Genomic DNA, 26,913 nt, shown 5'->3' with positions numbered 1-26,913 from the left:
AGGTAATTTGTCTCAGATCACAGATCTGGTAAGTGACAAAAACAGGCCTCTTTTCACTCTTTTTAACTTTTTTGGAGTAAAAATGTGCAACATGAAATTTGCCATTTTAACCCACAAGCCTGTAGCATTAAGTACATTCACAGTGTGGTGCAACCATCACCTCTATCCATATCCAGAACTTCTTTATCATCCCAAACAGAAACTCTCTATCCATTAAATAAGAACCTCACTCTTTCCTCCTACTAGCCCCTGATAGCCATCATTGTATTTTTCTGTTTCTTTTTTTAAATTTAAAAATTTTATTTATTTATTTGTCAGAGAGAGAGAGCGAGCACAAGCAGAGGGAACAGCAGGCAGTGGGAAAGGCAGGCTCCCTGCTGAGCAAGAAGCCTGATGTGGGATTCATGACCTGAGCTGAAGGCAGATGCTTAACTGACTGAGCCACCCAGGCTTCCCTAGTTTTCTGTTTCTAAGAATTTGACTGCTCTATATACCTCATGTCAGTGGGATTATACAATGTTTGCCCTTTTATGTCTAGCTTATTTCAGAGCCTGATATCTTCGAGGTTCTTCCATACTGTAGCATGTGTTAGAGTTTCATATATATTTATGTTTATATATACATATATACATACATATATACATATATATATATACATATAATGTGTTATTTGTTTCAGGGGTACAGGTCTGTGAATCATCAGGCTTACACAATTCACAGCACTAACAATAGCACATACCTTCCCCAATGTCTATCACCTAGCCACCCCATCCTTCCCACCCCCCCTAACCTCCAGCAACCCTTGGTTTGTTTCTTGGGATTAAGAGTCTCTTATGGGGTCTCCTTCTCTGGTTTCATCCCATTTCAGTTTTTTCTCTCTTCCCCTATGATCCTCTGCCTTGTTTCTCAAATTCCACATATCAGTAAGATCATATGATAATTGTCTTTTTCTAACTGACTTATTTCGCTTAGCATAATACCCTCCAGTTCCATCCACATCATTGCAACTGGCAAGATTTCATTTTTAATGGCTGTGTAATATTCCATTGTGTGTGTGTGTGTGTGTGTGTGTGTGTGTGTGTGTGTGTGTGTTCTTTATCCATTCATCTGCCAATGGACATCTAGGCTCTTAACATAGTTTGGTTATTGTGGGAATTGCTATAAACTTTGGTGTGCAGGTGCCCCTTCTGATCACTACATTTGTATCTATGGGATAAATACCCAAGAGTACAATTGCTGGATAATAGGGTAGCTCCATTTTCAACTTTTTGAGGAACCTCCATACCATTTTCAAGAGTGTCTACAACAGCTTGCATTCCCACCAACAGTATAGGAGGGTTCCCCTTTCTCTACATCCTCACCAACATCTGTGATTTCCTGACTTGTTATTTTAGCCATTCAGTTTCCTTCTTTTTAAAGACTGAATAATATTCCATTCCATTGCAATAATATTCCAATGTTATATGTATGAAAAATATTCTAATATATATTATGACATTTTGTTTATTCATCCATTGATGGACATTTGTTTTTACCTTTTGACTATTATGAATAATGTCTTTATGCACATGGGTGTAAAATATTTGCTCAAGTCCTTGCTTTCAGTTCTTTTGGGTATATACCTGGGAGTGGAATTGGTGGATCATATAGCAATTTTATGTTTAACATGTAGAAATGTTAAACATTTCAACAAATGTTACTTATTAAATGATAGTGTGCTAGGCATTTTATTATGTTGTCTTGAATCCTTGCACAATCCTAAGGTAGAGTATCCCCAAGTTTTTTTGTGAAGAAATAGGTTCAGGGAGGTTAAATAACTTGCCAGGATGACACAGCTACTGAATGGCTGCTTAAAGATACAATCCAGCCCCGCGCTCTTCTGAAGGACACTCTCATTGCCTGCATTGGTCTCACGGGTTGATTGTGTTTGTGGCAGACATTATTGGTGGTCTTACCAATGGGCTGAAACACTTTTTCCTTGCTAAATGAACCCTGATTTTGTCCAGATAAAGAAAAGCAATATGGTCAGAGAGTGTGGGACTTTTCCCCTTCTAACCCAACGAATGACTGGAAACCAATTACAGCAATCTCATTTTCCTGCCAAGAAGATGTGAGAGGAACTTTGCTGAGCATTTTGGGAAATGTTTTTATAACCCAAGAGAAGAGAAAAGAAATATCACCTCTTCTTCCTTCTTGTTCATACCGCTGGGAAAATGTGGTAGTTCCTAATAATTGAAGTGATACAAGGATGCAACTGGCTAGGAGGAAAGAAAGCCGAAAAATGGAGTAAAGATCACAGAGAGACTGGTTCCAGACAATCTAGATTTTTTATTTTTATTTTTTAAAAATATTTTATTTATTTATTTGAGACAGAGAGTGAAAGAGAGAGAGAGAGAGAAAAAAAAAAAAACCAGCTGGATGGGGAGAGGGAGAAGCAGACTCCCAGCTGAGCAGGGAGCCCTACCTGGGGCTCTACAACGGGCTTGATCCCAGGACCTTGAGATCATGACCTGAGCTGAACGCAGATGCTTAACCGACTAAGCCATCCAGGTGCCCTCAGACAGCCTAGATTTTAATCCTAACTCTGCTGGCTTATTAGTAGTGTGATTTAGAGTGAGTTAATTCATCTCTCTGTGCTTCAGTCACTTCTACTGTAAAGTGGAGACAATAGCAAACTCATTGAGTTGTTGTAAGGACTAAATGAGTTAATATGTATGAAGTACTCACCCAGCAAGTGAGGTAACAAGAGTTACCTGTTGTTGTTATTATTATTGTTGTTGCAAAACAAAGTCCTTGGACACTCAGAGGCTGGTAGACGTATAATCCCTGAAGTGGGATTTGCAATTATTAACAGTCTACCTTGCTTTCCTCTGGTAATACGCAAGCTATTCAGGTACCATTTTGACTTTTTGGAACATGGCTACTTTTGCATTGTCTATACAACCTTTCATATTATCTTTCTGTAACACAATAGAAATTACTGTCTGCTGATAATTTTCCATTTCCTCTAGGATAGAATCCAAACATAACATATAAGACCCTTCGTGATCTGTTTCTATCTCTTGTTTTCCTCTCTAGATAGCCTGTCATTCCCCACATTTACTCCGTGTTTCAGTCATGGCCAAAGACCTTATTCATTTAACAAATAGTTATGCATGCCTAGACAAAAACTGTGTAAGGCACTGGAGAATCAAGATATAAAAGTACTTTCTGCCTTCATAGAGCTTACATTATAAAAACATTTAGTTACGGGTTGCCTAGGTGGCTTAGTCAGTTAAGCCGCTGCCTTTGGCTCAGATCATGGTCCCAGGGTCCTGGGGAGTCTGTCTACTTGCTCAGCAGGGAGCCTGCTTCACCCTCTCCCTCTGCATGAAGTTCCCCCTGCTTGTGCTCACACATTCTGTCAAATGAATGACATGGGTTTAAAAACCCAAACATTTAGTTACAATCATCACAAGGGTTATGAGATAAAAAGTGCTGTGTGCAATAAAAACATATAATAGTGAAACCTATCAGAGCTCATTTAAGCCTCTATGACTTGACCCATGTTGTTCCTCTGCTTGATCCCTTCTTTTTCCATCTGCCCTGCTCCACTTTTTCTGAGAAGACTTTCTTGACTTGTTTGTTCTTCTGATGGACTCTCATAACACACATTGCTTTCATATATTGAAAGCATATTGCTTTCACAGAATTTATCCCACTGTTGGTTTGGTTGGGTCTTTTCGTCCATCATTTCTCTATGTGTCTTTTATCTCTGTACCCCAGGGCACTAAAATAAATCTTTGTTGAATGAATGGTATCCACTTTTAAAAACTTTTTATTTTGAAGTAATTATAGACTCAGAAGAAGTTGTAGAAATAATACAAAGTTCCTTGAGTACTAATCACCTAAGTTCCCCTAGAGGTAACATTTTACATAACTATGTACATTTTCAAAAGTAGGAGATTGACACTGGCACAATGAAATTAACTAGACTATAGACCTTACTCAGATTTTATCACTTTTGTATACATTAGTTTTAAGTAGGTATTGTATATAGTTCTATTAAATGTTATTATATTTATTGATTTGTGATTATAGCACAGTCAAGATATAGAACTGTTCTGTTACCATAGAGAACTCCCTTGTTCTACCCCATAATAATGATGTCCATTTTAACTATTTTTTCTGTATTATTACAGGGAAGAAAGAGGGAGAGGATATATTGCATAATAGCTCTGGAATGCACTGTCCCATTCAGAGATGGCCCTGAGAACTTCCTCCCCCAAATCTAAGATTTTTAAATAGGTTAGAATGTTAAAATAAACAATAATGTTTTAGATTATTTTATCATCTTAAATTATTATGATTTATAACATTCAGAAACGGTTAAGCACAGAAAAGCCTCACATTTAGAAAATTTATAGTTGCATCTTTTTTTTCAAGAAGTATTTGTTTTCTTTTCTAGAATCATGACAATGTTTCAAATCCAGTCTTAGGAAGATACTGTTTCATGGTTTTTGGCATTTAATTAAAAGAAAATGCCTTGTTAACTAAAAAGGAGAGCTTGAAACAATGTCATATGCCTAGTTTTGGATATAGATCACAGGGGAGCTGCTGTACATTGCAGAAAAGTTAATGTAATCACTAGAAAATACTATTTATGATCTCCCTAAAGTAGACACTGGTAACTAGTTGTGATTGTTCAGCTTCCAAGCTAAGGGGCAAGAGAAGGTGGGGTTGATGCTAATAATGCCAAGCACATTATAATTGTTCTATAATAACAGCTATAGACAGAAAGCTAAACAAGGAGTCAGCGTCCTCTAACTGCAGCAAGTTCCCCCGCCCAGCCCTTTTTAAAGATTTATTTATATATTTTAGAGTGTGCGAGGGAGTTGGGGATGAGAGAGAGAGGGAGAGAGAATCTTAAGCAGACTCCCGGCTGAATGTGGAGCCCACTGTGGGGCTCTTCTTATGACCCTGAGATCATGACTTGAGCAGAAATCAGGAGTTGGAGACCTAACTGACTGAGCTACCCAGGTGCCCCTGTCTCTTCTTCTTGCTCAAATCTCCTCTGAGGCTTTTAAAGGGGGTAGCAACCTTGAGGGAAAAATAACAAACAAATAGAGACATTTAAGGATAAAATGTCCAAACTGTTCTTTTTCTAGTTAAGACAAGCAAAAGACTGGACTTCTAGCCTTAATCCAGTCTGCTAGCTCTCAGTGTTTGTTTGTTTGTTTGTTTGTTTTAAATAATTTTATTTATTAAGTAGGCTCCATGCCCAACATGGGGCTTAAATTCATGACCCTGAGATCAAGAGTCACATGCTCTACCAATTGAGTCAGCCAGGGGGCCCAGCTCTCAGTGTTTTAAATGTTAAAACTGGGGGCACCTGGGTGGCTCTGTGGGTTAAAGCCTCTGCCTTCGGCGAAGGTCCTAATCCCAGGATCCTGGGATCGAGACCTGCATTGGGCTCTCTGCTCAGTGGGCAACCTGCTTCCTCCTCTCTCTCTGCCCGCCTCTCTGCGTACTTATGATCTCTGTCTGTCAAATAAATAAATAAAATCTTTTAAAAAAAGGTTAAAACTGATGCTTCAAGTATTAATGAACTAGCAGACTGCTATTTGTCTGATCCAGCATCCATTCCCAATGCTTTTCTGTCTTACAACTTTGAATTAGAGCTTGGAAAAACTTAGCTCTTCATATCTGCATTTGGCCAAATTACAGTTCTAGACATTGAGATGCATATGGAAGTCTGCCGAGTTGGGGATATGAGGGGCTGTCTTGAGAAGGCTTCTACTTTTTGAAAAAATAAAAATAAGCATAGATGTCTTAGGCCACTCCTTTCCTTATCTTGCTGTCTTCAGTAAAGTATGAAGGCTAAAACTGCTGTGGCCATTCTGCAACCATGAGAAATGTCAAAAGAATCACAGAAATTGTGGCTCTGCTGTTTTTGAGCTGTTGAAACCAGGGTAGCTGACTACGTATAGACTTATGTGACCAAATAGTTTCTTACTTAAGTCAATGCGATGAAATTTATTATTTGGAGTCAAATGCATTCCTAACTGTACAGCTTTTAAATTGGTACCTTTTTAGTCCTCTCTTTCAGACTCACAATTAGCTACACTTCTGTAGTGACTGATATAACTATCTAATCACCCCAACCAGAAAACTCAGCCATACCTCACTTCTTATTTTCCCTTATCCTCTTATTAACCAAGTCTTGCTTATTTTATTTAGCTAGTTGTTTCTTCTCCTTCTCCTTCTTCTTCTTTTAAAGATTTTATTTACCTGAGAGAGAGAGAGAGAGAGAGAGAGAGAGAGAACGTGCACAGCGGGGTGGAGGGGCAGAGGGAGAGAGAGAAGCAGAGTCCCTGCTGAGCAGGGGGATGGACTTGGGGCTCAATCCCAGGACCCTGGTATGGTGACCTGAGCTAAAGGCAGATGCTTAACTGACTGATGCTTAACCCTGGCCACCCAGGGGCCCCATCTAGCTAGTTTCAAATCCATCTCTGCTTTACTATTCTCACTGCCACTGAGTTTGACACTCTCTCCATCTTCTATCTGGGCTATTAACAGCTTCCTAACTAGTTTCCCTACTTCCAGTCTGATTACCCATCACGCTTCAGAATTATTTTTCTAAAATTTTATCAAGATATTAAAAATCATAATTGCTCTTTTGTCTACAGGATGAAACACAAACTCTTTTCTTTTTTTATTATTTATTTATTTTTAAATTAACATATAATGTATTGGGGGTGCCTGGGTGGCTTAATGGGTTAAAGCCTCTGCCTCTGGCTCAGGTCATGATCCCAGGGTCCTGGAATCGAGCCCCGCCTTATTGGGCTCTCTGCTCAGCAGGGAGCCTGCTTCCTTTCCTCTCTCTCTGCCTGTCTCTGCCTACTTGGGATCTCTGTCTGTTAAATAAGAGAAATAAAATCTTAAAAAAACAAAACAAAACATATAATGTATTATTAGCCCCAGGGGTACAGGTCTGTGAATCGTCAGGCTTATACACTTCACAGCACTCACCATAGCACATTCTTTTCTTCTTTTTTAAAGACTTTATTTATTTTATTTCCCAACATTTATTTTTTTATTTATTTGGCAGAGAAAGAGCGAGAGAGGGAATACAAGCAGGGGGAGTGACAGAGGGAGAAGTAGACTCCCTGCTGAACAGGGAACCTGATGAAGGGCTCAAACCCACCTGGGATCATGACCTGAGCTGAAGGCAGATGCTTAGCGATTGAGCCACTCAGGTGCCCCTATTTATTTATTTTTAAAAAATATTTTAGGGGCGCTAAAATATTTTAGGAGCCCAAACTCTTAAGTTAAATTTAAGGATCAAAAAAAAAAGTATCTGGGGGCGCCTGGGTGGCTCAGTGGGTTAAAGTCTCTGCCTTTGGCTCAGGTCACGATCCCAGATTCCTGGGATCGAGCCCCGAGCCCCGTATCGGGCTCTCTGCTCAGCGGGGAGCCTGCTTCCTCCTCTCTCTCTGCTTGCCTCTCTGCTTACTTGTGATCTCTGTCTGTCAAATAAATAAATAAAATCTTAAAAAAATTTTTAAAAATATTTTATTTATTTATGTCAGAGAGAGCACAAGCAGGAGGGATAAAGGGAGAGGGAGAGAGAATCTCAAGCTAACTCCAGGGTCAGCATGGAGCCCAATGTGGACTACATCTCATGACCCTGAGATCATGGCCTGAGCAGTAGGTCAGTTAACCCACTGCACCATGCAGGCGCCACAACACAAACTCTTACCAAAGCTATCATTTGTGGTTTGTGCCTTCTTGTTCAGACTTTGCATCTCCAGGGTCCAATCTGGCACAGAGTAGGTGCTCAAATGTGTTAAAAGACTGAATCTTTTATATAGCTTCTCTGCTCTCTAATATCAAACCACTTAAGCATTTAACCAGACTAAGCAGAATGATACCATACCTGGCACTCAATAAAGATTTGTTGAATGAACCTATTTTCTAAACTCTTCTGTAAAATCCTTTACCAGTATTCCCAAATACACACATCTTGGCGTACATTCAGTTGATCTAACCTAGCCTACAGGAAGAGGCTCTTTGGTAACTAAAGGCTTTTAGTTTATAATTAGTCATGTACATACATATTCCAGATTGGGTTTGTGCCGAGAGTGTAAATTACAAAGGTAGGTGAGGTCTGTGTGGGCATTCCTGATAATTTTGCATCCATGAATAACTTCTATCAAATGAGAGAGCAAGGGCGCCTGGGTGGCTCAGTGGGTTAAAGCCTCTGCCTTCGGCTCAGGTCATGATCCCAGGGTCCTGGGATCGAGCCCTGCATCGGGCTCTCTGCTCAGCAGAGAGCCTGCTTCCTCCTCTCTCTCTGCCTGCCTCTCTGCCTACTTGTCATCTCTGTCTGCCAAATAAATAAATAAAATCTTTAAAAAAAAAAAAATGAGAGAGCAAATCTACAACTTTCTGCTTGCTAGCAAGCTGTACCAAGTTAACCAAACCAGCGTGGGCCACAGCCATCTGCTGCTACAAAGGCTTACTTAAGCTTGTGAAGCTGAAGGCGCTCCTTTGGAACTTGCTGGGGTGGGGTGGAGTGGGGTGGGGGGAGCAGGTAGCCACCGCATTGCAGCACAAACCTATCCGAGGGATTCATATACAGCTGCTCCCCTCCTCACCCTGACAACGGTTTCCTCCACTGAACTGTGGGCCCTTTCAGGTGCTGCTGTGAGGTTTTCCTTGGCCTTGAAAGACCTGGACAGAAGCCTTTCTAGATGAGATTGGAAAGCCGACCCTGCTCTGAAAGTGGAAGGCGCATTTTGGAGAGCAGGGACTGAGGAGACAAAGCCCATTCAGTCAGCCTCCCAACGTCTCCCTTCTTCCCGTGATCTGACGTCTAGTCTTCCTCTTTCCCTATTCCTGACCCAACCTGAACATTTCTGTATTTCAAAGGAGGGAAAACAGCCCATGGCATAAAATTTCGTGCTTTGGTGTCTGGGTTTCCTAGCACCGAATTTCTCGGGCCTCTCCCTGTGGCAGGCCAAGCCTAAAACCTCCGGCGTCCCAGGGCCGCCGGTCTCGGGGGCGACCACCACGCCGCGCACGCGCCCTCAGCGGGCTATCGGCTGACCTTCTCCGGGAAACCCCTCCAAAAGCGCCTCCGCGTCACCTCGCACCGCCCCCTCCCTTCCTCCCTTTTCCGCTTCCTTTTTCGCGCTTGCGCGGACCCAATTGTTTTGGCTTTCCGGTGGGATCCAGCAAAGGAAAAGGGCGGGGGAAGCTGGGGTAAGGGCGGGAGAACGGGGAGGGGGATCCTCCAGAACCCGGGAAACTGCAAAACTGCCGCATGTGCCGCTGGGCGGGCGCGAGCGGCGGGAATTGAAACCTGGCGAAGGCTGGCTCACGGTCCGCTGGCCGCGCGTTCCCGGGCCGCGGAAGGGGCCCGCGAAGGGGGCGAGCGCGCGCCGCAGGGGCGGGGCAGCAGCGGCGAGCCGGGCGTCTCGCGGCCCGGCGGCTCCCGGGGGAGGAGTCTGGCGGTGGTCGGGCCCTGAGGAGCGTGCGGCGGCGCCCGCAGAGGACGCTGCTTTCCGCGCAGGACCGGCCGACCGAGGGAGGGCGCGAGGGAAAGCCGGAAGGAAGACGAGGCGGCGGCTCCAAGCTTCCTCGGGGGAGGCGGAGGCGAGACCCCGGCCCTGGCCTGGGCGGGAGGGCCACGCCCCCGCGCCCGAGGGGCCCAGTGTTTTCGGGGTCTCTGGCCGCACCGGATCCCAATCTTCCGGACCTGGGGACACGGGTGAGCAGGCGTCGCCAGCGCCGGGCGAGAGGGGGGGGCGGGCGGGGAGAGCCCGCGAAGACCTGTGGAGGAATTGGGGAAGGAGGGCAGCGGTGGGAGGGGGCTCGGCCCTTTGTGGCTCCGTGGGCGGAGGGGGGGGCAGGGGGCGGCGGCGGCATCTTTCAAACCCGAGACGTTTCCGCCGCGGGCGGGGGAGGGGCGCGGGCAGCCGGCGCCGCCCTCCGCGCCCTGCGGCGGCCCCTCTGCAGCCCGGCGCCGGGCCGGTGTGTGGGGCTGGGGCGGCGGGGTGCGCCGCTCGCGGGGGCGTTTCCGGCCCCGGGCCCCCGGGCGGCGCCCTGGCCCCGGTTGGCGCCCGCCCTTGCCAAAATAAAGCTGTTTCCCTTGACGCCTCGCGACGGGTTTGCGAGATGGTGGGCCGAGGAAGGGCAAGCCCTTCCTTACATTTTTCTTTTTCTTTACCGGTGCATCTGAAGTAAGCAGGAGATGTGTAGATTAACAGAGAGCCCATTCGGATCTGACGATTTTTAAAAAGCAGAAGCTGCCCTTTGAAACAAAATTGTGTACGTGTTTACTTCAGACTGAAATCGTTAACTTACTTGAACTCGACCACCTCCCTCTCCCCATGAATTAACAAACCATGAAGTATAAGAATATCTCTTGGTTTGACTTGAAACAGTTATTCTGAGTTAACGTCTTCCCCCTCCCTCGCCCCCCCCATCCCCCCGCAGTTTAGCTATCGTAGGTCTTGTTTTACAGCGACCTCAAAGGGAGAGGAATGAATACACACTTCATGGGCTGCAGACCCTTAGGATTGTCCGTTACCTCTGGTCCCTTCACGTGAAAATGGAAAACCCAAAATGTAAAATGAACTTTAAAAGGGCATGTTTGTATATAGTGTTTATTTTCTATATCACTCAGCCTTATAAAAATGTAGGGTGCAAGGCTGGTCACGTGTTGTTTATACATGAATCTGTACGTCTGGTTCACTGAGCATTCAGGCATTCAGAAACAAAATCTTATCAGCAATGTGGTTTGACCAAAATTATATTTTCTTCTATTGAGGCAGCTAATAGGGTGGATTTTTTTTTTCTCCTTCCCTCTGAATTGGGAGTTTTTGCCTGAATTTAGGTAATAATGGACTTCAAATCTCTTGCGATTGTGACTTATTTTAGTTAGCCTTTGGTAACGTTTTTTTGTTTGTTTTTGTTTTTTCAGAAGGATTTTCTTTTCCCCTGACCTAAAGTAAATTGAGAAGTCAAACCAGTTTTTTGTTTTCTAGTCTTGAAATGTGAAATTTTGCTGTTCTTTTCATCTGGCAGCTAACTAAGGTTAAGCTTACTTCTTCACTTTCACCTTTCGTTGATCTAAGTGCTAATTGAAACTCCTTTAGTTTGGGTACTGAAATCCTAAGTCTGTGGGTAGACTATAGTACTATGTATGACATTTCTGTTGAGCATCCCTCATAGTCCTCACTTTTCCACATAGTACCGTTTCCTCTACACGGAGTTTTGTAGGAAGAGTTCAAAGTATTGTAACTCTTCTCCCCTTTTTATTTGCTGTCATAGGAAGTATAAAGTCTGTTAACTTTATTCATGGGGCCTATGAGGAGGAGGGTGGAAATAGCCATGTAATAGTTCCTAAGCCCACACAATTCTGTAGATTTTCTTTCTCCTAGTTAATGGAAATAATGAGCTGTTCCATAAGAATCAAACATTGAACAGTGAATTCCTGGAAGTTTGAATGTAATCTGAAAAGCCAAAAGATTTTACACATTTATTTAGACAAGTTGTTTTTCTTATTGCCTAGCTTCCTGAGATTGGGGAAAAAGGATTTGTCCTACATTCATAAAACACATGAATGAAAATGTCAAACTTCATTATATCTCAGTCTTATCATTTTCAGTTTTGTGGAGTTTGAATAGAACAGGTAGTATTTGAGTATTAGAAATGACAGGTTGAGGTCACCTGGGTGGCTCATTTGGTTAAGCGACTGCCTTCCCTCAGGTCATGATCCTGGAGTCCTGGAATCCAGTTCCATGTGGGGCTCCCTGCTCAGTGGGGAGTCTGCTTCTCTCTCTGATCCTCCCTCACCATACTCTGTCTCTCATTCTCTCTCTTAAATAAATAAAATCTTGAAAAAAATATGAAATGACAGGTTGATTACAAGTTATTTTTTAAATATTTGAAGATTACACCTGGTTCCCTTGCCAGGAATTTGCAGTACCGAGATTTCCTCAGTGTGAGAAGAAGGGATTGTTGTGGATTTGGAGAAAAAAATATAATGAGAGAAGCTTTTAAAATTCTTGGCTTTCTTTGCTCCGCTTCCATACCTCTGACAAGTGGTGACATGTAGTAGTTTCCATGGTAGGCAAAGGATTCTAAATATTCCTCAGTTTATTTCCCCCTCCCCCCCAGAAGAAACTGAGAAACTTCAGTAGTCATCATTGTTAACTGACTGTATCCTTAATGACTACACCAGTATGTTTGAATATCTGGGAAATATTTTCTTCTGCTGTTGTGATTGAAAAAAATAATTGACTTGGTGGAAAATGAAATCCCAGTGAGAACGTTAAGGTCAGTTTTGCTTTGGTCTACATTTCTCTAGTTTTCTTAAGTCATTGCAGAGCTGAAGAAAGAATGAAAAGCAATATCCAAAATAAAAGGACATACTATAATCATAGGATTATTCTGTCACAGGTGGCATCTCCTTTATGGTCTTGTTTAATATTTTTGAAGTGAAATAACTTACTAATCATAATGTAGTACAGAAGCTTATACTTCTTATCTGAATTTACTTGATGGAGCCCTATAGAGTTTTCATTGTGGTCGGAAATGAAGAACATAGGAATAGACCTGAGGTCTGATATTTGGTTAGAATAGGGAAAGCTATACTGACATTTACCAAACTTGATAAATTCTTCAAAAGGCAAGGTGTTTGTTTTTTAATAGATGTTTGTCACAGCTCCAAAAAATTCTGTGTAGTGGTTGACCGTCATTCTAAAGACAGAGTACTTTTCCAGACATTCTCAACTGTCAGGGTGGTTTTGATAATTTGAAAGCAAATTTGCTGGCACCAGTATTTTGTCCAGCTTATGGAGAAACCTATCACTTCATTAATGCGAACAGTGTTTTATTTTGTCACTGGTGCTTTCTGGTTCTCCTTTAGTTTTTTTGTTTGTTTGTTTGTTTTGTTTTGTTTTGCACTGGCATCAGCCCTTTGAAGATTAGTCTTTGTTGAGCCAGTTTCATGATTTGTACCATCAAAATACTCCCTAAATCTTTGAATGTCTAGGATCCCTTTCACCCATGGTAAAAAGAGAACTGTGTTTGAGTGCTGAGACCTTGTAACTGGGACGCCTGGACCTGGTACAGGTGTGGAGATTGAGGAGTTGGGAAAGTGCCACAAAAAGCCTAGCCAGTGAGCGCATTAATAAGTACAACTGTAGATGTTTATGTAGTAGTGTAATGTGTCAGGCACTGGTCCTAAGATCTTTATGAAAATCATTTAATCGGGGCGCCTGGGTGGCTCAGTGGTTAAGCCGCTGCCTTCGGCTCAGGTCATGATCTCAGGGTCCTGGGATCGAGCCCCGCATCAGGCTCTCTGCTCAGTAGGGAGCCTGCTTCCTCCTCTCTCTCTGCGTGCCTCTCTACCTGCTTGTGATCTCTCTCTGTCAAATGAATAAATAAAATCTTTAAAAAAAAAAAAAAAAAAAGAAAATCATTTAATCAACTCATTGAGAATAGTTCCATTTTTATCTTCCATTTCACTGATTACCATATTGTGGCACAGAAAGTAACTAATTTACAAAAGGTTATACAACTAGTATGTTAAAGAATTGGGCTTTCACGACTCCACAGCTCATGCTCTTAATTTTTTGGCAATAACTTGACATTCAGAATGCCTTGGATCCTTTCCAAGAAAAGTTTTCTATCTTCTGTGTTGGCGATTGTGGCATTGAAAGATGCAGCACCATCTAAGTTAATAATGTGTAGTTGGGAAGCGCTTTGTCCAGATGATGACCTACAGTCCGCTGCCCTTCCTCGCTGTTGTTACTTCATCCTTTGTAGAATTTCTTTGCAGTCCTTCTTGGCAACCTCCTTCTCATCTTTTTATTTCATTTAACATACACAGCTCAGTTAATGGCAAATTAATCTCATTTTTACATTCAGCAGTTATTTAATACTTTATTCTTTCCTTGATCTTCCAGGTTTTGCCTGGTTAACATTGGAAAAACTTGCTTTCCTTCTGTTTGTGTTTCTGTGGCTGCTCAGAGGAAGGTTACTACAAATGACATACCTATGGGATGAAAAACTAGGTATCAAAGTGAAATTAGACACCCCCCACCCCCAATAAAATCCACTGCCATCAACCTCTGAAATCTTTGTGTTTGGAGTTATTTTTAAAAATTTCAACCTTTTCATGCCTTTCTCCAGTTAATCTTGATTTCTACTCCTTTAATAACAATGTTCAGAATCTATAAAATATATAGCTTATTGTTACTTTTTTTTTAAGATTTTATTTATTTATTTGACACACAGAGAAATCACAAGTAAGCAGAGAGGCAGGCAGAGAGGGAGGGGGAAGCAGGCTCTCCGATGAGCAGAGCCCAATGCGAGACTCGATCCCTGGACCCCGAGATCATGACCCGAGCTGAAGGCAGAGGCTTAACCCACTGAGCCATCCAGGCGCCCTTATTGTTACTATCCTTTGTGATTAGCTGTATTTACTTTGTATAGATTTTCTTTGTAGATAAAGTTTGGGGCATATTTTGACTTTTGAAGCCTGTGGACTTAAGCATCTTTTTTCTAATACTGTTATTTTACAGTCACATTGATTATTTGAGGAAAACCTGTTGGAATAAGTACCCATAAGAGGTGTTTCAGATTTTTAAATAAAATTGTGTATGTTAATTTGGATTGTTGACTGATTTAATCCTGATCACCTGATAGCTGTGTTTGTTTCGAAGCTGTTATGTGTGGTAGAATTCACTCAATAGAGAAAAAAACATTATTAGAACCCCAATTTTTTTCTTTTTCGTTTTTCTTTCAGTCATAGTTTATAAAATTTCCTACTTCTATAGGTAGCCCTTAGATTTAAAAATAAGGTGGACTTTGTCCTCTAGTGTTTTGCAGGAAGTCAGTGGATAGAGAATAGAAGAAGGGATCTCGTCCTGCTTGTGGCTATCTGACTTTATTCAGTGCTGTTACTCTCTGCCTTCAACCAGATCAGTAAAAACCATGGAATTGAGCCCATAACATAGAAAAAGAAGTTATAATACCCATAATTTTTATATCAAAGTTTATTGCACTTTATTAGATTCTGAATTTCTGAATTTCATTATATTATGTTTGTACAACTCCCATTTAATTCTTACTCTGGTCAGCATTTTTCATTGTGGAATATGTTCTGATACTCTAATGACCAGCTTTAAAAGACAGGATTTTTTTTTTTTTTTTAAAGATTTTATTTATTTATTTGTCAGAGAGAGAGAGAGAGAGCAAGAGCGAGCACAGGCAGAGTGGCAGGCAGAGTCAGAGGGAGAAGCAGGCTCCCTGCGGAGCAAGGAGCCCGATGTGGGACTCGATCCCAGGACGCCGGGATCATGACCTGAGCCGAAGGCAGCTGCTTAACCAACTGAGCCACCCAGGCGTCCCTAAAAGACAGGATTTTAAAGCATATCTCTTGACACAAAAATTGTCTCTGACACATCTTGTGGTTCTCAAATGTATGCAGTTATTATTATAGTTAATAAAATAGAAAATAGGTTGTGTTTCTGGCTCTATAGTATTTTTTCTCATTGTTTTTTCTTTATTTTTTTCAACAGATTATCTTGTAGAGGAATGTCCTTTATGTTTTTAACCTCAATAAAGGGTACTCACAGTACGTAAAAGAGAAAGTGTTTCAGAATCCACTGAACCTGCAGTAGGTGGAGAAAGCAGTTAGTTGTGTGATTAGGTAATAGTTCTTAAAATATTTTAGGTGAAAGTGGAATATATACAGGTTACATTAAGAATTACATTTAATTTGGGGCACCTGGGTGGCTCAGTGGGTTGGGCCTCTGCCTTCGGCTCTGGTCTGATCTCGGGGTCCTGGGATCGAGCCCCACGTTGGACTCTGCTCGGCGGGGAGCCTGCTTCTCCCTCTCTCTCTCCCTGCCTCTCTGCCTACTTGTGATTTCTGTCAAATAAATAAATCTTAAAAAAAAATTACATTTAATTCAACTTTTAAGCATTTTAAGGCTTGTGCTTTTCCCCTGTTTTTGTGATCTAAAGGGAAAATATTCTTCTAGGAAAAACAACTTGAGTTACGCATTTTAATCACAGTCTCTTAATATTTGATCAAGAGGCAGTCTGAAGCAGAGATTGGTACATGTGGTCTGTAGCCTGTTTTTGGAAATAAGTTTTACTGAAACACAGTATGCCCGTTTGTTTACGTACTGTCTTTTGCTGCTTTGGGGCTATACCAACAGAGTTAAGCATTTGGGACAGAGACTTTACAGCTTGCATATTCTCTAGAGTATTTTGTCTTCATGTAAGAGGAGAAAGTAGTATACCCCTTAAAGTTTATTTTTCTAAATTAGATAATCATTGCATATGTAAATTGAGAAGGCTTAAAAAAGGTCTTTTTAAGTTTTTTTGCTTTCTGTAGTGTGAACCACTGTTCGTAGTGGAGCCAAGTGCTAGCTACCTCCTTTGCTCATTTTACTTGTATTGCAGTTTTTCTTATGATAGAGAATAAAATTTCTTGTTCTTGTGTTATCAGAAGTTTGGAAATGAAATTTCTAGACAGCTAGGTTTGTTTATTTTTTAAGGTTTTTTTTTTTTTTTTTTTTTTTGTCAGAGAGAGAGCACAAGCAGGGGGAGCAGCAGGCAGAGGGAGAAGTAGACTCCCGGCTGAACAGGGAGCCTCATGCAGAACTCCATCCCAGGATTCTGGGATCATGACCTGAGCCGAAGGCAGATGCTTAACTGACTGAATGACCCAGGTCTCCCAAGATCGATAGATTTTAAGAAAAACGTTACTTAGTTTTTTCTTTTCCTCTATATTTTGCACTTTTTAGGTCTTAAAATTCCTTACTTTATTAAAAAATTTTCTTATACATGACCTGTTTCACCTATTTGCTGCCACTTTTTTAGCTTTTGTTTAGAATAATTAGTTTTAAAACTTTCTAAATGATAATCATGGTTTGGGCTATAGTCTGTAGTAAGAATAAATGCATAAGGTGTTTTGGGGCTCTAGTGGTTAGCAACTCTCAGTCTGAGTACTTAACAGTACAATGACCAGCACTTAATGAATACTCAGTAAACATTTGTTGAGTTAAACTTAAGCAGCCATTAATTTGTGATAGAAAATTAAATAATTTCTTGATTCCTGGGAATTAGTCTGTGGGTGCTAACTTCTGCAGATAACTGGATGTGTGACTTATTTTGAAGCTAATTTTAGGTATAAGAGAATGGTATGTGACATAATACATTTATTAAAAAGGGAAAATTCATAAAATACATCAAATCACTGGTAATACAGTACAGACTATAAAATAAAAATTTTAGGATATTGATTTCAAGTTTTGTTTTTGGGAGAAGAGGAATCTTGTTATAGTAAATGGTTATGTTAATGGGCATTTGAGGGATGTTAGTTGATCATTTTAAACTTTGCCCCTGGGGCGCCTGGGTGGCTCAGTGGGTTAAAGCCTCTGCCTTCGGCTCGGGTCATGATCCCAGGGTCCTGGGATCGAGCCCCATATCGGGCTCTCTGCTCGGCAAGGAACCTGCTTTCCTCTCTCTCTCTCTGCCTGCCTCTCCGTCTACTTGTGATCTCTGTCTGTCAAATAAATAAATAAAACTAAAAAAAAAAAAAAAACTTTGTACCTTTTCACGTTTTTAGTTAATATATTTTGAAGTCTGTAGTCTCAAAAGTGACAGCTTTATTTTGAATTGTACTAGATACAGATCTGTTTTTTTTTTTTTTTAAAGATTTTTTATTTATTTATTTGACAGAGAGAAATCACAAGTAGGCAGAGAGGCAGGCAGAGAGAGAGAGAGGAGGAAGCAGGCTCCCCGCTGAGCAGAGAGCCCGATGCGGGACTCGATCCCAGGACCCTGAGATCATGACCTGAGCCGAAGGCAGCGGCTTAACCACTGAGCCACCCAGGCGCCCCGATACAGATCTGTTTAAATTATTAAACTTAATTACTTGATTTCTAAATTACTTACCTTTTCTGCCTCCTTTATTTTATTTTATTTTTTTAAAGATTTTATTTATTTGACAGAGAGACCACAAGAGAGGGAACACAAGCAGGGGGACTGGAGAAGGAGAAGCAGGCTTCCCGCTCAGCAGAGAGCCTGAGTGGGGCTCTATCCCAGGACCCTGGGATCATGACCTGAGCCGAAGGCAGCCGCTTAATGACTAAGCCACTCAGGCGCCCCTCTGCCAATTTTAGTATTAAGATATTGTAAATAAAAATTACCTTATCAGGAAGAAAGTGAACCTTAGATTACAAAGTAAGGCCTGGGAAATAAGGGTGCATAAAGCAGTCATAATGAGGATTACATAAAGTTGGCTCACAGTGTAATTTTATAAAAGCAGACTTCACTTGTTTCAGTATGGTTTCATGAGTATGATTTAAAAAAAACTCAGATCTAGTAAAACCCAGACATAACAAATGAGGCCTAAAAGAGTCACAGCAAGAAAGCAAGTCCCTACAAAAAATCAGGTCATGTTATGAAGTTAAAGAAATGGCCAGAGGGAGAGGCTGTTCAGCTAATCTGCAAGGAATTCTGGGGTCTAGCAGTGTGATCCAAATCCACCCGGGCCCTGGCTACCAGTTCCTCTCACCTGAGGTAAATAGGGATGAGGACAATTTTGGGTCTTGCAGCTAGGGTTAGGACTTCCCAGTTTATCAATGCATGCATTTCTGTAAGATAAATTTCTAGAGGTAGAATTGATAGATTGAGATATTGAATATTTACATTGCCAGATATTCTGCTTTCTATAGTCATTCACTTGCAGTTCTGAAATTCAGAAAGCTCTTAAAATCAGGTTTGAAGAGAAAACGAACAAAACTCAACCTGAAGTAACATGAGGCTATTTCTATATTTTCACATTGTTCGTATTTCTCACAGAAAAGATCGTAATATGTTGTTATGGAGTGCTGCACCAGATTTCTTGAGAGCGTCCTGTAATACGTGATATATATACCATATTACCTCTGTAAAACCTGAAAAATTCTAAATTCCAGAACATATCTAGCTCTAAGGGTTTTGAATAAGGGCATGTAGGTATGAATTGGCTTACACTGTGTAAGAATACTCATTGTCCCACACCGTTACTAACACTGGATCTTGCATCATTGATAAGTGAAAATAGCCAGTGATTTTAGGTATTATTAGCCTTAGAGGTTGTAGTAGTAGATGAGATTTATAGTGTAACTTCGAGATCTGGAAGAGCAAAGTCGTTACCTTAAATGACCCAAAGTCTCACTCTGCCTTTGCACCTGTTTTAGTTACGTTTAGAGTTAAGTTTGTTGGAAATTTGACAAGTGTATATCAAGTTAGCAATTTGTGTAATAGTATAGTTTGGCAGGAAGTACAGTGTGATCTTCTCTTTGACATATGGGAGATACTTTGTGAGAAAAGGTGTTAGTGGTTCCAATCACGGTTTTATAGGTTTCCTGTGAGTAGTACTTGGTTTTTTGATTATGGGAATTAAGAGTTATCTAATTCAAGAAGAAGTGATAGTTTTTAGCTATTTATTAATTCTGTGTGGGTTTTACCTCTTTTCCTGATTTGAAATTCCTTTGCCATATGTTGTAATTACTGATTTCCAAATAATTTAAATTTTATTTCAGCTGGAATTTCTTCTAATGAGTGCTTTGCAATATAACATTTTTTCCTCTCAGGTGGTTAGTGAGTTGTTCCAACATTATTTTGAAATAAGGCAATCTTTCATTTTAAAATGCTAGAGTTTAGTCTAATTTCTTATATTTACTTCGGCTTATTGTAGATTTGTAATATATATATATTTTGTAATATATTTTATTATTTGATAAGAATCATGAGGAAAAACTTGCCCTCACTTTCCCTCAAATATCTTGGCAACTTCTGTGCATTCTTTTAGATGAATCTTCTGCAGATAGGATTTAGATTGGATTTGTCTTAAAGTTACACATTTTGGAGAGTGTTCATATTTGTATAATATGGAGTCTTCCATGTAGTAACACATGTCTCTTTATCATGTTTAGTTTAAAAAAGTTTTTTTCCCCAGTAAAATTGTATACTCAGAAAGATTTCCAGGATGGAACCACTGTGCAAAGATCTATTGCATATATTTCCCTTACTGAACTATACATATAAAAAACATAGTGTATACTTTGGAAAGAAACTAATGGAATCTATTTACCATATAATTTAAGTAATTTAAATTAAGTATAAAACCTTTGTAAGTACATTTAGACTATGTCCTGAAAATAAGGTTCTCCATGCAAGAGAAAGGGTTGTTGTTTTTTTGATGTGTGTGTTTTTTTCCTCATAAATTATGGTCCTGTATTGCCACTAAACAACTACGAGATTTGGCTTTGCTAGTAATTTAAATTCTTTATTTTAAAATAACTTTAAAAATATGTGCTTATTGATGTGCTTTTTATTTTCTAGAATGTTTATATTTTGAAGAGAAGAAAAAAAGTTCATTTAAAACTGTAAATGTTAATTTTCTTCAGTCTTTTTTATTTTAAATCTAATAGACTTTAAAATGGCCCTTTTCTCATGGTTCATTTTTATGGTAGTGTCTGTAGTTGAACTTCAAATAAATACAATTTATATATAAATCTGCCTTTTAAGCACTGTATCCTAAAAATGTACTGGCCTGGATACTCTGACTTTTTTTTTTTTTTTTTTTTTTTTAGTTACTCCAGAGGATTCGCAGAACATAGGATGTCACTGCAAAATCTACCTCGTGTGTTACTCTCTTTAACTCATGAGCTGCACAACAATTGCAAATTTGAGCAAGACGGTTGCAGACCGTGTTGAAGAACTGAAGAACCTAATTAACACAGGATGACCTAGGAGTGATTCTAAGCATATAACAAGATACTCATTAGTGAATGTGTCAGTCTTGATTCTGAATGCTGCAGATAACAGCAAGCAGAGTTTCTCCTTTTTTAATTTCTGAAGCATTCACTTGACCTTCCATCAGTGGCTGACTTTTCCAATCTGTTCCAGGAGATATTAATGGAATACAGTCATGTCCACTCAAGACGAGAGGCAGATCAATACTGAATATGCTGTGTCCTTGTTGGAACAGTTAAAACTGTTTTATGAACAGCAGTTGTTTACTGACATAGTGTTAATTGTTGAGGGCACTGAATTCCCTTGTCATAAGATGGTTCTTGCAACATGTAGCTCTTATTTTAGGTAAGTACTTTAATCTTACTTGGTTTTTAATTTCAAATGCAGAATGTCAGCTTATTTTAATGTTTTAGTAGGAATTCTTTTAAACGTTTAAGTTAAAAAGAAAAGATGTCTTAATGTTTTGCTTAATTTTTCTATCCCAGTGGTGTAGTGCTTGCCAGATCACTTCCTTGCATGGAAAAGACAGGTGAAAGAAGTTTTTACAGAGGTTTAAATATAAGAAATTTGTTGAAATTAACTCAGGTGAAGTTTTAATTATGGGGAGGCAAAAAGATTGAAAGAGAAAGAATAATTTTTATTTACCATTGAGATTTTAAAATACTACATTTAGAAAAGAGTAGTCATTGTTGATATAAGTAGGCTTGAGAATAACTTTTAGAGGATCAGTGTTGCTATTCAGATATGTTAAGGACTTTATTTCCTTAGGAAAAATGTTTTTCTCATTCTTGGTTATTGTTATTTATGATATTGGCCTTACCAGACTCCTTGCCAGATTTAAATATTTAGTAATTAATAACATTGTTCTCTGTGCCTTAGAATTTAGAAACTGATTATTTGTAATAGCAAATAAGTAAGTAAAGCGTAACTTTACATTTTTATAATCTTCTGAATATTTTAATCTTTTTTAGGTAGGTTTCTCTTTATGATGTGTTTTATGAAAGGAATAGAAGCAAAGGCATAGAAATTCTTTTGTGGTCTGCCCTTAGGTTGAATTTTTTTTAATATCTGAAAGGGAAAGAGTGAATAAAGGTGAGTTAAATGTGGACCAGTATAATCTTTTCACAGATATTAGTGGCCATAAAGTCAAGATCAGCAGTGAAAGTTAATTTCTGCTGTTCTTTAGTGACAGCTGTAGACAGGATTTGATTTTTTGAGGTTACCATACATGAAGGTGTAGAAATGTTGCATTTCTTAATGTAACATATCTCATGATTGCAGAAGCTGAGGCCAAAATGCTAATTACCTTTGCTGTGCCTGCAGTTGTTTCAGGTTAAACTGTGGAGTTTTCATGCAATTTCAGACACTGATTTTCTTAGAAAGCTTAGCATATTTGCAAACAGTGGTTCTAAAACTTGGTTGATCATCAGACTCCTCAAGTGCTTCTACAGAGATTCTTGGATTTCAAATTTAGAAATTCTGATTTAGTGGGTCTGGGTTAAAATTTCAAAATTTTTTATGTTTAAGAGCTTCCTAAATGATTGTGATAGTTTCTTCTTCGGATCTGTTGGCTTAGTTAGATGGTATTAGAAATTGGAGGTTATAGATTGAGTCAATACCTAGGCTTATTAGCTCTCCCCTTTTAAAGATTTTTTTTTTTTTTAAGATTTTATTTATTTGACAGAGAGAAATCACAAGTAGACGGAGAGGCAGGCAGAGAGAGAGAGGGAAGCAGGCTCCCCACTGAGCAGAGAGCCGATGCGGGACTCAATCCCAGGACCCTGAGATCATGACCTGAGCCGAAGGCAGCGGCTTAACCCACTGAGCCACCCAGGCGCCCCCCTTTTAAAGATTTTTGAGAGAGAATGAGAACAAGCACGGGGTGGAGTGGGGGCACTAGAGATAATCTCCAGCAGACTCCTTGCTGAGTGCAGAGCCCAATGCAGGGCTTGATCCCAGGACCATGATCTGAGCCAAAATTAAGAAAGATTCATCAGAGAAGTAAGAAGCAACAGTCCAGTACCATGCTGCTTAGGACAAGAGAGGCGGGGTGTCAGAAAACTGGAATTAAGGGCAACACACACCACAAAAGCAGTTAGGGAGTCACTGGTGTAGCTTAGAATGAGGAATAAGGACAACCTTTTCTCATTCTTTCTCCTTTTTTATCCTCATTGAACTTTACCTTAGGTTGGTCATTGGGATTCAGGGTATATTTTTGAGTGTTTTAGTCCCCCTCAGATAACTTACTCACCTTTAACACGTCACTTTGTAAATAAATAATTCATAGCCTGTTGCATTATTGCTTGACCTTCTCCAGAGTTTCAGTAATATTAAATACTTAACTGATTTTCCATTATTTCCTTACCTTAAAGGTATCTAAAATTTAACTCCCCCTTTTCCCAGGATTAACTTGACCTTGCATTTCCTTGATCTTAAAATTTTTCTCTCAATGACTAGCAGTATTCTTTCAGGCACTTAATTGGAAAATAAACACATAGCTTTATTTCCCTCTCTATTCATTTCCTCTGTTCAGAAAATCACTGGATCTTGATTCACTGTGATAGCTTTTGTATCCATTTCTGCCACTCTGGGGCAGATTCTTCTTATTCCTGTTGCAGATTATTGCAGTAGACTCCGTCTGTTTTCCTGTCTTCAGCCTTTGGTCCTTGAGGTCAATAGAGTAGTTGTCCTTAGAATACATTTTATCCTGCTGATTATTCCAGGCATGAAACCCTTCAGTGTTCTCCACTGTAAGAGAAGGCTCAGAAGCCTCTGTCTCTCTTTAAAAGCCCTGTGACCTGACTGCCACTCATCTTCCCAGCTTGCTTTCCAGTCTCCTACATGAGCTCTTCTGTCCCTGGAAGAAAACGGTCATGTTCTGTCGTGATTCACTAGTTTATCCATGTTGATGGCTTTCCTCATCTTGTCGTTGAGGAGCCTAAGCTAGGGTATTGTGATACCCACTTTTGATCACATCCTATGCATGCAGTAATATTCTTCGCATTGTTCTTTTCATCTCTCACCTGTAGTGGGTATTCTTTTTTTTTTTTTTTAAGATTTTATTTATTTGGGGGGCCTGGGTGGCTCAGTGGGTTAAGCCACTGCCTTCGGCTCGGGTCATGATCTCAGGGTCCTGGGATCGAGTCCCGCATCCGGCTCTCTGCTCGGCAGGGAGCCTGCTTCCTCCTCTCTCTCTCTGCCTACTTGTGATCTCTCTCTGTCAAATAAATAAATAAAATCTTTAAAAAAAAAAAAAAGATTTTATTTATTTATTTGACAGGCAGAGATCACAAGTAGAGAGGTGGAGAGGCAGGCAGAGAGAGAGAGAGAGGAGGAAGCAGGCTCCCTGCTGAGCAGAGAGCCCGATGCAGGGCTTGATCCCAGGACCCTGGGATCATGACCTGAGCCGAAGGCAGAGGCTTTAACTCACTGAGCCACCCAGGCATCCCAGTGGGTATTCTTCTTTTTCTCTACACCACCAGTTGCCTTTTTGATGTGGTTTCCTGTATATAATACTTTTAGGAAACTACCATGTATATTTTTAGGGAATCATTTGAGCGAATGACATTTTTAACAGCTTCATTGAGTTAAAATTTACGTATCACAAAACCCACCCATTTTAAATGAATTTTAGAATATTTACAGACATGCAGAAGCATCTCTACCATCTAATTTGAAACATTTCTACCCTTTTACAGTCAGTCACCATTCTTACCCATAGTCCTTGGGTAGCTTCTGATCTCTCTCCTGTCTCTATATTTGTTTTTGGTGGGGCTATTTCATATAAATGGAATCCTACAATATGTGGTCTTTTGTATCTGGCTTCTTTCTTTGAGCATGTGTTAGAGGTTCATCTATGTTGTAGTACGCATTAATACTTAGTTCCTTTTTATTGCTGAATGGTATTCCATTGTATTAATATATTAATGGTATTCCATTGATGTTTTCACTGAGAATGGCATAACAGAATAGTCTGATACTTCTTTGGCACTGAATTATGCTTTTTTTGCTGTATCTCTCAACGCTTTCCCTAGAACACGTTCTTCAGCAAATGCTCTAAATAAACATCCGTGTTGTCTCGTTTCCTTTTTATGTCTATGTTGGTTTTATCCTAAACCCTTAAGCTTTTTTTTCTGTCTGTCTCCGGTAGGGCCATGTTCATGAGTGGACTCAGTGAAAGCAAACAGACACATGTGCACCTGAGGAATGTGGATGCAGCCACCTTACAGATAATAATCGCTTACGCATACACGGGTAACTTGGCAATAAATGATAGCACTGTAGAACAGCTTTATGAAACTGCTTGCTTCCTGCAGGTAAGTAGATCTTCCTGTTATATACATAAACTGTAGTTTATGTATTCAAGAGACATTGTTTCATAAGTGTTGTGTTACATCGATATGATTTTCTTACTGCAGATTTTAGAAGGTAGGTTTTCTCTTTTTAAAATGTACAAGCTTTGGGACACCTGGGTGGCTCGGTTGGTTAAGCAGCTGCCTTCAGCTCAGGTCATGATCTCCAGCGTCCTGGGATCGAGTCCCACATCGGGCTCCTTGCTCAGCGGGGAGCCTGCTTCTCCCTCTGCCTCTGCCTGCCACTCTGTCTGCCTGTGCTCGATATCTCTTTCTCTCTGACAAATAAATAAAATCTTAAAAAAAAAAAAATGTACAAGGGAGGGTGCCTGGCTGGCTGTTGGAAACACAGGCAGCTCTTGATGTCAGGGTCCTGGGTTTGGGCCCCATATTTGTGTAAAGATTCCTTAAATAAATAAATTTTAAAATAATGTATAGGGGGAAAACAATAGGATTTGGTCAGCCAATAAACTTCTTTAGTTTTATGATGGGAACTTAATTAAAAGATGGGTGAAGATTTCATACTGGTTTCACATTGTAAATGGTTTCTATTCTACCTGAGAGTGTGGATTTCAAGTAAAAATAAAATTTTTTTTTTTTCTTAAGGATTTTATTTGACAGAGGTCACAAGTAGGCAGAGAGGCAGGCAGAGGGGAAGGGAAGCAGGCTCCCTGCTGAGCAGAGAGCCCTGATGCGATGAGTGGCTCAATCCCAGGACCCTGGGATCATGACCTCTCCGCTCAGCAGGGAGTCTGCTTCCCTCTCTCTCTCTGCCTGCCTCTCTGCCTACTTGTGATCTTTGTCTGTCAAATAAATAAATAAAATCTTTTTTAAAAAAACCCAAAACAAAACTGTAAGGGCTTCAATTTTTTGTTCCTAAAGCCGGAGACATATTAGTTTTTGATGGTATTACTTTTCACAGAAAATCTGAATTTTTTTTAAAAGGTTTTGTTTATTTATTTGACAGAGAGAGAGAGATTACAAGGAGGCAGAGAGGCAGGCAGACAGACAGGGGGAAGCAGGCTCCCTACTGAGCAGAGAGCCTGATGTGGGGCTTGATCCAGGACCCTGAGATCATGACCCGAGCCGAAGGCAGAGGCTCAACCCACTGAGCCACTCAGGTGCCCCAAATCTGAAGATTCTTATGGAAATTGTCAGACTTTAAGTATTTATAATAGCCATGTGACTGTATTTGAGCTATTTAGGAGATCTATTTAAAAAAGTGATCATTGATCCATTTACAGATAAACTATTTTACCCTATTTTCCTCTCAACATTTAAAAAACATTTAAGAGGAATATTAAAAAATATATTCCTCATTCCTTTCTCTTGTTTTGAAAGAACAGTTTGTACTTCAGAAACAGTTTCTCTGAGGGGAGAACCTTGACCCTAAAGGTTGTATTTGGGGAGAACAGGTCGTGATACCTGATAGGTACTGCATAGTGTGATCTGCGTTGAGTATGAATGACACTGAGTGAAATTCTGGGAACCAGAACTCAGTCTGTGTTTTATACAGTGTCCTATTGTACTTAACACTCCGGGGAAATTAAGGTCCATAGTAGCTTCTTGGTGCTTTAGGATTAAAGGCATTCATAACCTAATTCCAAACCTTAAAGGAGCAAATGCGTACAGTCTACATGGTCTTTCCATAGTTTAAGTTTTCAGTAACCTTTTTTAGAACCAGAAGCTCAAATCAGGTATTTTTTAGAATTGCTAAAAAAAAAAAGTTTGAGGAATTTTAGGA

General features: G+C 40.1%; 1 protein-coding gene across 4 annotated transcripts in view; it reads left to right on the top strand.

The window, feature by feature from the left end:
- KBTBD2 (kelch repeat and BTB domain containing 2) overlaps window positions 1-26,913 on the top strand; it is a 59,673-nt gene that overhangs the window by 28,935 nt on the left and 3,825 nt on the right. For 2 of the 4 annotated variants that reach the window (XM_059171521.1, XM_059171522.1), the window contains 2 exons: window positions 20,655-21,162; window positions 24,968-25,133. In XM_059171521.1, the coding sequence (XP_059027504.1) occupies window positions 20,993-21,162; window positions 24,968-25,133 (336 nt within the window). In that variant the 5' untranslated portion in view covers window positions 20,655-20,992. Of the gene's footprint in view, window positions 1-9,161; window positions 9,247-9,268; window positions 9,755-20,654; window positions 21,163-24,967; window positions 25,134-26,913 lie in introns of those variants that run through there. The other 2 variants (XM_059171524.1, XM_059171523.1) reach the window with 2 other exon arrangements.

The sequence above is a fragment of the Mustela lutreola genome, chromosome 4 (assembly GCF_030435805.1).
Source record: "Mustela lutreola isolate mMusLut2 chromosome 4, mMusLut2.pri, whole genome shotgun sequence".
Taxonomy (NCBI): domain Eukaryota; kingdom Metazoa; phylum Chordata; class Mammalia; order Carnivora; family Mustelidae; genus Mustela; species Mustela lutreola.
Note: the sequence above shows the minus strand (reverse complement) of the source record. Positions and strands in the feature narration are given on the sequence as shown.